Raw genomic sequence first — 10429 nt, 5'->3', positions numbered from 1 at the left:
CCGCCACCATGCCCGGCTAATTTTTTTTTTTTTTTGTATTTCTAGTAGAGATGGAGTTTCACCGTGTTAGCCAGGATGGTCTCGATCTCCTGACCTCGTGATCCGCCCACCTCAGCCTCCCAAAGTGCTGGGATTACAGGCATGAGCCACCGCGCCCAGCCCACCTCTCAAAATCTTTTTTTTGAAACGGAGTTTCGCTCTTGTTGCCCAGGCTAGAGTGCAGTGGCGTGATCTCGGCTTACTGCCACCTCCACCTTCCAGTGGTTTCAAATGATTCTCCTGCCTCAGCCTCCCGAGTAGCTGGGACTACAGGCACGTGCCACCATGCCCAGCTAATTTTTTGTATTTTTAGTAGACATGGCGTTTCACCATTTTGGCCAGGATGGTCTCCATCTCTTGACCGCGGGATCCGCCCGCCTTGGCCTCCCAAAGTGCTGGAATTACAGGCATGAGTCATCGCACCTGGCCTAGAATCTTTTGCGGGCTCTGCTTCTTCTCCATCACCAGGAATTGGCTCCTCAAGATTCAACCCTGGCTTTTCTCCCTGGCGCACATATTTCCTCTTGGGGCAGTCCCTCCCAGGCTACTGCCTTCATTCACATCTAAAGCTCCATCAGATCTCTCTGCTCAGATAGAGGTGGGTCCAGGATCCACTGAGAACCATATAAGGCTGGAGGGGCAGGTGGCTCACACGTGTAATACTAGCACTTTGGGAGGCTGAGGTGGGCGGATCACCTGAGGTCAGGAGTTCAAGACCAGCCTGGCCAACATGGTGAAACCCCGGCTTGACTAAAAATGCAAAAAATTGGCCAGGTGCAGTGGCTCACGCCTGTAATCCCAGCACTTTGGGAGGCCAAGGTGGGTGGATCATTTGAGGTCAGGAGCTTGAGACCAGCCTGGCCAACATGGTGAAACCCCACCTCTACTAAAAATACAAAAATTAGCCAGGTGTGATGGCAGGCACCTGTAGTCCCAGCTACTCTGGAGGCTGAGGTAGGAGAATTGCTTGAACCTGGGAGGCAGAGGTTGCAATGAGCTGAGATCACACCACTACACTCCAGCCTGGGCAACAAAGGAGACTGTCTCAAAAAAAAAAAAAAAAAAAGAAGAAGAAGGAAAAAAAGAACCATATAAGATGCCAAATGGAAAGCAAAGATTGGGTCCTGGGATCACCCTGTGTTCTCTCCCATCTCATCCTGTCTGGTCTCAGTTGTGCCTGTAGGCTCAGCAGCCACTAGAGTCCAGGTCAAGTCAGACTGCACTCTGATGAGTGCTCCCAAAGAGTTCCATCTAGGGCATACTGGGCACCAGGAGGCAAAAAGTTGGGCCCTACCACCCCCAAAGGGAGCTAGGTACCCCCATGATCCTTATCCCTAATCTCTATCATTTCCCCAGTTCTCATGTCTGGAAGGGACACAGCACAGCCGGAGGATGGACCTACCCTTCCTGGTTTTCCATTTGCCCTAACTTCTGAGCTGAACATCACCAGAGAGGGGTCTGGATATAATTGTACTGGTGCTATCCCTGGAGGATGGGCTCTGGCTCTCCATGGAAGGGGTTTCTGTTTGCACAGCCATGGCCCACCTGCACACAGGAGGCCAACACTGCCGGCTTTGGAGAAGCTGCAGAAGGTAACTGGTTGAATCGGTCCTGAATAAGTGAACAGTCAATCTTCAACCATGGACGGCCAGAGACTGGACTCACCCACAGCTGGGGACTGGGGGCACCAAGGTGGGGCTTCCTGACTGCACCCCATGAGATCCTGGCCCTTGGGACCCTACTCTTGCTTTCTCTCCACCAGGAAAAAAAGTCTAGAAGCACTGACCCCAGAGGAACAGGAGATTTTGCAGTTCCTGCTAGATACCTTGGCTACACTTAAAGGCAGCGAGGACCTCACCATTAGTGCTGAGGCCCTGGGAAGCTAAGAGGCACCAGATGAGGCCTATGGCACTGCTGGGTGGACTAGGCACTTGTCTTTAGGCGTGCCTGGACTCCTCTGTATAAGCAGGGAAAATACAGAGCAACCAGAGGCTCCTGGTTGGAAAAAGGGCAGGAAAAAGGGCTAGTACCCAGTCCCTAAATGAAGCATCCCGCCACCCTCCTGTGATTGCCAATAGGCTTCCACCTGACCCCAACTACCAAATAAGGCACCACTGCAAGGGTCAGGGTCCAAGAGTTGTGGCAATATTTCTGCCTCCTGGCTCAGGCTCTGACCCTAGTGCAAATGCCCCCACTACCTCATCCATGAAACCAGGGCTCCCAGGATGGTTCCCAACCTGGACTTGCAAACCTCTGACTAATGGGACCTTTGGTCAGAGCTGTGGAGACCACTCTGACCTCTCACTGAAGTCACAGACCCCTAGGGTTGATTTTGACCTGTGTCCTATAACCACCACCCCGTACTACACCAAGAGCATAGATAAAAAGACTGAGGTCCCAGACTCCTAGGCAAAAGGAAAGGGGTTCTGGGCAGTGTTAAGACTGGAAGCAGGACTTCCTTCCATTGAGGGGCTGAGGCTGGGCCAGTGACTATACCTGCCCCCACCTGCCTGAGCAAGTATACTCAGGCCCACAGTGGTATACTGGAGCTCCCAGACTCCATGTGCGCTTGGGCTTGTGTGCACTTGTGATCACGTGCACACCAGCCTTTCATGCCATGTGCCACAGGCCCTATTCTCAGGAAGAGAGGAAGGCCTGCTGTCCTCGGAGGAGATACCCTTACTGCAAAACAAAGGAGATCACCTGAGACTCCCTGTCAGGAGGCACTCCTCTTTCACCCTCTGGTCAGGTGTCTGGGACTGAAGTGGGCATTGTCAGTGGCTAAAGATAGATCAGAGGGTGGAAGATGGCCTGAACCTTGTCAGGAGCCCCTCCCAGGTGTCAATGCACCACTAGCTCCCCTCAGAAAAGGTGTCAGATGACCCCTAATCCAGTCTTGGCCGGGCTCTAGAGAGTCCTTGCCTGGGGCCGCGTCAGAAGGCACCTCTGTTCTTCAGACTTCTGCACAGGGCCGAACGGGTTTGGAGCGGTCACCGCGGCCACCACCTCCAGGCAGTCCTCCTTGGTACCCAATCTGCTCCGCCCCCAGACTTTGTGGGGAAATGGGGTCTCAGGGGTCAAAGGTCGGTAGGGCGGGCTGGGTCCCGGAAGCGGAAGCGCAGTGCACTTCCGGCGCGCAGCGGGCGGCCATGTTGGAGCAGCGGAGGCGGCGCAGAGGCGCGTCTTGGGTCCCCGCGGCGGCGCCGGTAGGTTGGAGCCGCGGGCCTAGCCGCGCCGCGGAGGGGCGGCCCGCGAGGCGGCAGGGCGGACGGGCAAGCGGCCAACTCTTCCCGGACCCGCGTCCTCCGCCGGCCTGGCCGAGACCCCCACCCCACCCCCACCCCGCGCCCAGCGACCCCACCCTGGGGCTGTGGGGTCCCGGTAGGGCTAGCACCGTTCACCCTGTAAATTTCGCTGCCTCAGTGACCGCCGCCTCACGGCTTGGGCCCTAAGGACGCGCATTCCCAGCCTGAGGGCCCCGATCTGCCCCCTCCCCCGGTCTGCCTGTATGGCGCCTCTCTCACCCCCTATCTTCCGTCAACTTCTCCTGCCTCCCCCGGGGGCACTTGTGAAGGGAAGTCGGAGGCCGGGCAGGAGCCTCTGTGTCCGAAGCTTCTCGAAAGCCCAGAAAACCCCTCCCAAGAGCCCAGCCTAACCTGGGTGGAAGAGCCCCCAGGTCACCCCAAATATTTGCTCTGGGGCGCGTGTGAGGGTGGGAAATAGGTCCCTCTCTCTTCTACAGTTCACAGCTCTGGGAACTACATCCCCTCAAAAAAAATTAATAAAGAACTAAAGTCATGTGCAAGGATTGTGCTTGGAGAACGGTCTCTGGGGAGGGGAAGTGCCCAAGACACCTGAGGATCCAAGAATGTTTCCAAACAAAGAGCCCCAGGGCATTTCCTCCAGGGTATTCTGAAGACTTCATCTGCTGCATTAGAGCGGTGGGAAGAAACTACACAGACGGGCCTCATGGCCCGAGGGACCTGCCTGATCCTGGCTGATCTTTTAATGCTCTGGTGCAGCTGGGGAGCTGCCTCTTGCTTCTAGGAGCCCTCAGTGTTGGGTTGGGTATTAGATGTTAGTTATGATTGATGGCCACAGCTTCTTTAAAGAAGTCTGGGACTAGTTAGGTGTTCTCAGTCACCTCCATCTGGGCTGTACTGAGGTCTGTGGCCCTCCAAGTCTTAGGTAGGACAGTTCATACCGCTAATGTCCCCTTGACTCACCATCCTACTTGCAGCCTTTGGCTCCCATTGTCCTTAAACTTTGGGATCTTGGTCTGGCTTCCTGGTCCCTGGTCTGCCTGGTTGCCTAGAGAGATATCGTTGGCACCTGCTACTCATCAGCTTTTTAGTTTCTGTTGAAGAAAAGTCCGACTCTTGATTAGGTCTCCATGCCTCTGGAGCTAGAAAATGGGTTGCTGTCTAGAGACTGAAAACAGAACTTCTGGTGGGCAGGGAGATTCCCCCACCCCACTCCAGCTCCACACATGAACAGCAGCAGCTGGAGAAACAGATGGGCATGGACAGTGGGTGTAAGTCTGGGCCCTTTGGCTAACATTCAGGGTTCTTTGTTGCTCTATCCTCGCCTGTTTTTTCACCTAGATCCCAGATCCCACACCAAGTATGCCTTAACCCTTTCTCACTTTGGAGCCATTGCCTTAGCTATTCCCCTTTTTGTTCCATTCCCATCTAATCCTTTTTCATTCATCACTCATATCCTAGCTAGGTGTTGTCTCTCCCAGGAATCCTTTCCTGACCCATTGGCAAACTGAGCTGAGTGCCAGCATTCACTCCCAAGAATCTTAACGGTGTCTTTTTCTGGCCTTCTAACCTAGGTTCCTTGAGGACAGGGATATTGCCTGTATTCCCAGAGCTGAGTAATTCTAGGTTTCTGGCTTCAGAAAATACAGAGTTGAATTAAAATGTACCAGGCTCAAATCTTTTCAGGGACCCGGCAGCAGGTTGGATGGCTCTGAGGTATTTCTGAGCATGTATCTTGAAGAAACTCCCTGACCCTTACCCTCTCCTCCCACCCCAGCTTGGTAGAGGGTCAGGAGACCAGGGTTTTACACCAGGAAGTGTCTCACTCTGGCCAGATTCCTCAGTGTCATGAAGATTGGGGCACTGATTGACCTGTCTATGTGTTCTGGCCCCTTGTCTTAGTGCCATTCTTATTGACTCTTTTCCTCTTGTCTTGGAGGTGCCAAGCGCTGGTTTGCGGATACCCAGGCAGATCTGCAGTGCCTAATGCCATGAGTGTGGTGGTTCAGCATGTGGAGGAAAAAGCTGTGCACTCCTGGTCGCGCATCTCCACGGCAGGGAAGAAGGCCCTGGAAGAGGCGCTGCTTGTCTTTAACCCAATGAGCCAGGATCTCAGTGCCACAGAGGCCCAGCTTGTGGCCTTCCTGCAGGGCCTGCGAGATGATGGCTTCCAACCTACCATCCTGCGCAGTGGTGATGTCTATGGCTATAGTTCATGCACAGCTAATCCCCCAAGCCAGACGAAACTGCAAGCTCGTGCCCCTAACCCAACTGCCACATCACCTCCAGCTAGTGCTCCCCGAACTGCCATGCGGTTGCCTGCAGGTCGGGCCACACTGCTTCCCATGCCGCTATCTGGCAGACTGGCCAAAGCATCCACACCAGCCCTTGCCAAGCATGCTACCACCAACCTGCTCCTGAGCTCTCTGAAGCAATCAAGTGCCAGCCATGCCCGGGGTGCAGCAGTGGGCTTCCCCACCCACCTTTATCCAGGTGTCTACCCTGCCATGCGGCTCTCTGTTGTCCTTGAGGCCCTGGTTCCACTTAAGACTCCCATGCCCTGCTTGGGTGCCAAGCACAAGGCACAGTCACTGCAGCTCTCACTTGCAGACTCTCCTCTGAAACTGCGGAAAAGTTCAGGGAAGGGTCCGGGGAACCCTCGGCCCAAAGCTACCAGAAAAACCACAAGCAAGGGCCCCAAGTGTCTGACTCGCAAAGGCCCTGGGGCTGGACCCCGACGAGGCTCTGGGCACCAGAGCAAAACCAACAGAGCCACTGGGTCCCCCAGTGTCCGGCGAATGAAAGGGGGCTCTGCCCTGGGCACCAAAACAGCCCAGGCCAAGGTAGCTCGAACACTGGCCAAAGCTGCTCATGCCCAAGCCAAGGTGGCTCGAACACAGGCCGAGGCTGCTAAGGCCCAGGCCAAGGCCAAGGCAGCACGGGTCAAGGCTAAGGCCAAAGCTAAGGCAGCACGGGTCAAGGCCAAGGCCAAAGTCATGGCAGCACGGGCCAGGGCCAAGGCCAAGGCTAAAGCCAAGGCAGTACGGGCCAAGGCCAAGGTGGCTCGGACCCAGCCCAGGGGCAGAGGCAGGCCAAAGGGGTCTGCTAAGGCCAGAACTACAAGGAAGGGCCAGAAAAACCGCCCTGAGACTGTTGGGCAGAAGAGGAAAAGGGCTGAGGAGGCAAAAGATCTTCCTCCCAAGAAGAGAACACGGCTTGGGCCCCGATCTCCTAAGGCATGGCTAGGGCCTGGAACAGCAAAGCTGCTGAAGTTCCGTGCCATAAAGGTAGATAGGCGGTCCTCGGATGATGAGGTGCGGCAGCGGGCTCAGCGGATCCTCCGCGTGAACCTGTCACCTGTAATACGGCTCCAGCCATTGCTGCCATATTCAGCAGTCTGATTCCTTCACACGGCAATGTTTGGGGAAACAGCCCAGCTGTCTGTGTGGCTAGTGGCACAGTGTGCTATGTCCGTGGACTCCACAATCTTGAGGACTCCGGGTGCCTCTCTAGGGCCCTGGTGACCACCAGCCTCCTTTCAGAAACCAGAGGGGGTGGGGTACGGTGGGGTGGGTGGGCGGGAGGGGTGTTTTCATGGCGCGATGCACTGTGACTTGTTATTCAAGTTGTATGTCTACTGTTCCATCTATCACGTTTTATACCTTTCCACCTTCCAGTCTCCCTGCCCACCCTCCATGGTCTTCTGTGTGTGTGTGGCTGCTGGCAGGCCAGCTTGAAGATATAGGGAAAGTGGTCCCAGAAATAGGCCTGCCTATTTCTGGGGGTTGTGGGAGGAGGCAGCTCCTGGGCCCCTTTGGAGAGATGAGGGGAGATTGGCTTCTGTGGTTGTCTGAGAGGCGTCCCCTGAATGCAGAAGCAGAGCCACTGTGAAGTAAGACACTTCCCTTTGAGGCTGCTCTGGTTTGTGATCCAGACAGGCCCCATTCAGGACAGTAGGCCCCATGCAGGACAGTAGGTTCCATGGGGAACCTTGCAGCTAGTGGGTTTTTAGGTCCTGGAATGGAGCCTTTGTGGTACTTCCCTAGGGACCAAACAGACAGCCTGGCTAAAATCTTGGGGCTTAGCCTGAGCTTTTCTGGTGCGGGTCCAGGCCCAAAGGGATTGAGGTGCTTCTCCCCCTCTGCTCTCCTGGCAGAGAGTAACTATCCTCAACTTCAATTGGTGGCAAGGTACTGGTGGTTGAGTCGGGACCACAGAGCTTGCCCTCAATGACCAAATAATTTTCTCCTTGGTTGGGTGAGGTTTTCCATGACTGCCTCATCAGCAGTGCTTTCTGTGTGAATCTTAAGTGCTCTCTCTACTCCCAGGTCCAGCCTCATCATGCCCTCCAACATGGTCCATATGTTAAAATACATTGTCACCCTTTCTGCTTTAAAGAGGGGGCTGGGCCCTGGGACCTGAAGGAGGTAACTGTCCTGCCCATCTGTAGTCCATCACTGGCTGCCCAGGCTGAATGGCAGTGCCTGGGGTTGGCAGGGAGGGGCACACATTCCCCCTCCCTGGGGTAGGGGCATCATTTCAGTGAGAATCAGATGTTTTCTGTTTCTGGGTTTGTCTGGGCCCCACAAGCTGCCAGCTGCCCTGGGTGGTGGACCTGTGGAGAAGCTCTGTGCTTCTTGGTGCCCTCCTGCCCCTTCTGCATCTTGTGGCATGCTTCACCTGGGTGTGTCCTCCCTTGGTTTCCCAAGCTCTGGGACCTTGCTCCCAGCTGTGCTGGCACCCCACTACCTTACATGCTACTTGCCTCTGACAGCTCTTTCATTCATGATGTGAATATGGGGAATGACCTGAGAGCCACACTCAGCTCCTCAAGGGCAGCCCAGCTTGGGGCTCACGCCTGTAATCCCAATACTTTGGGAGTCCAAGGCAGGTGGGTCAGTTGAGGTCAGGAGTTTGAGACAAGCCTGGCCAACATGGTGAAACCCCATGTCTACTAAAAATACAAAACTTAGCCAGGTGTGGTGGCACACACCTATAGTCCCAGCTACTTGGGAGGTTGAGGCTGGAAGATCACTTGAACCTGGGAAGCAGAGTTTGCAGTGAGCCAAGATCTCGCCACTGCACTCCAGGCTGGGCGACGGAGTGAGACTCTGTCTCAAGAAAAAAAAAAGAAAAAAAGAAATCAAGGTTCCCTGTGGGGTGGGGTGGAGGGGGGGTGGGTATTCCTAGGATCTCCAGTCAGATGCTGCCCCTCCTAGTCCAGGCTCCTAGAACAGTTTCCCAGGGAGTGCCAGATATCCTTTCCCAATCTGGCTGCATCAGCATCCTGGTTGTTGGCTGGGGCCGGGGCCAGAGCCAGAGCCTTCGAACTTCATCCAGTAGGCCCTGAGCCCTACTTCATTGGCAGTCACCTGCAGGTGAGGGCTCTGGAGGCTGGTTTCTTTCTTTGGGTGTCCTGGGCTGGTTCAGCCCTGTTGGGGGTCTGGGTCATTGCCGGGAGCTAGAGGCATGTGCTGTGAAATTTTGGAGTAGAGATCTGATCATTAACCTCTCTAGTCAGTTTCCTTGAGTCCTAACCCAAGACTCAGAATTGCCCCTGTGACTCTTGCGACCAGGGAGGCCATGACATTAAGAACGTGATCTCCCAGAGTGGCCGTGGTGGCAACAAGACCTGGTAGGCAGAGAGTGGTGAGGGTGCAGTGTGCCCATGTGTGGAGGTATGGGGTCAGGGCCTAGTCACTCACTAGCCCTATGGCTGCAGGTGTTGAAAATGTCACCATCAGCCGGGTGCAATGGCTCATGCCTGTAATCCCAGCACTTTGGGAGGCTGAGGCGGGTGGATCACAAGGTCAGGAGATCGAGACCATCCTGGCTAACATGGTGAAACCCTGTCTCTACTAAAAATACAAAAAATTAGCTGGGTGTGGTGGCAGTCGCCTGTAGTCCCAGCTACTCAGGAGGCTGAGGCAGAAGAATGGCGTGAACCCGGGAGGCAGAGCTTGCAGTGAGCTGAGATGACACCACTGCACTCCAGCCTGGGCGACAGAGCAAGACTCCATCTCAAAAAAAAAAAAAGTTACCATCAAGGCCGGGCACAGTGGCTCATGCCTGTAATCCCAGCACTTTGGGAGGCCGAGGCGGGTGGATCACGAGGTCAGGAGATCGAGACCAACCTGGCTAACATGGTGAAACCCTGTCTCTACTAAAAATACAAAAAATTGTCTAGGTGTGGTGGCTCACACCTGTAATCCCAGCACTTTGGGAGGCCGAGGTGGGTGGATCACAAGGTCAGGAGGTCGAGGCCATCCTGGCTAACACGGTGAAACTCTGTCTCTACTAAAAATACAAAAAATTAGCCAGGCATGGCGGCGTACGCCTGCAGACCCAGCTACTCAGGAGGCTGAGGCAGGAGGATGGCGTGAACCCGGGCTGCAGAGCTTGCAGTGAGCCAAGATCGCGCCACTGCACTCCAGCCTGGGCAACAGAGTGAGACTCTGTCTCAGAAAAATATAAAAAATTAGCCAGGCGTGCTGGCACATAACTGTAGTCCCACCTACTCGGGAGGCTGAGGCAGGAGAATCGCTTGAACCTGGGAGGTGGAGGTTGCAGTGAGCCGAGATCGCGCCACTGCACTCCAGCCTGGGCAACAGAGCAAGACTCCATCTCAAAAAAAAAAAAAAGAAAAACATCACTATCCAGCTGGACCTAGAGGGTGCCTTCTACTTCACCCACCTCAAGACTTTCCCAGTGACCCAGTGCCCCAGCCTGAAGGCTTGCATAGCAAGTGCTGACCCTGTGCTTCCCTATTTGATGGCCACCAGTGATGCTTGTCCCTAGTGACTCCCCAGACATTCCACCTAGCAGCTGTGCTCCTTGAGCACTCAGTGGACCATGCCGCTCCTGGCACATGTACAGATACTTTGTTCACAACTGCCCAAGCCTCTTTCTTGGGATCCCTCCTACCCCTAGCCACAGAGTCAGTGACCTCGTCTGTGACCAGCATTACTCAGACATCAAACCTTCCACTGAGGGCAAGTTCAGGCCCAGGGAAAGGGGGGTTGGGCCCTGAGGTGAAATAGGATGCTCAAACCTGCTTCTTTCTCCCAGGTGATTTTCAAAGTTCTGGACCCAGACATTCCAGTAGAGGACCCAAACAACCCTGAGAT

The 10429-nt window shown here is 54.9% G+C and overlaps 1 protein-coding gene across 1 annotated transcript; it reads left to right on the top strand.

Annotated features, from left to right (window-relative positions):
• The first annotated feature begins 3156 nt into the window (after positions 1 to 3156).
• On the top strand, positions 3157 to 6971 carry CCDC71 (coiled-coil domain containing 71). Its single transcript, XM_004034133.3, has 2 exons — positions 3157 to 3245; positions 5242 to 6971. Exon 2 carries the CDS (start codon positions 5294 to 5296, stop codon positions 6701 to 6703), a length of 1410 nt encoding a protein of 469 aa, XP_004034181.1. The 5' UTR covers positions 3157 to 3245; positions 5242 to 5293; the 3' UTR covers positions 6704 to 6971.
• Positions 6972 to 10429: the final 3458 nt, after the last annotated feature.

The sequence above is a fragment of the Gorilla gorilla genome, chromosome 2 (genome assembly GCF_029281585.2).
Source record: "Gorilla gorilla gorilla isolate KB3781 chromosome 2, NHGRI_mGorGor1-v2.1_pri, whole genome shotgun sequence".
Classification (NCBI taxonomy): domain Eukaryota; kingdom Metazoa; phylum Chordata; class Mammalia; order Primates; family Hominidae; genus Gorilla; species Gorilla gorilla.
The sequence above is the reverse complement of the archived record's forward strand: the minus strand, read 5'-3'. Positions and strand labels throughout refer to the sequence as shown.

Bases quoted from the DNA above. Each gene is read 5' to 3' on its own strand.
- CCDC71 (XM_004034133.3), top strand. From the start codon at position 5,294: ATGAGTGTGGTGGTTCAGCATGTGGAGGAAAAAGCTGTGCACTCCTGG.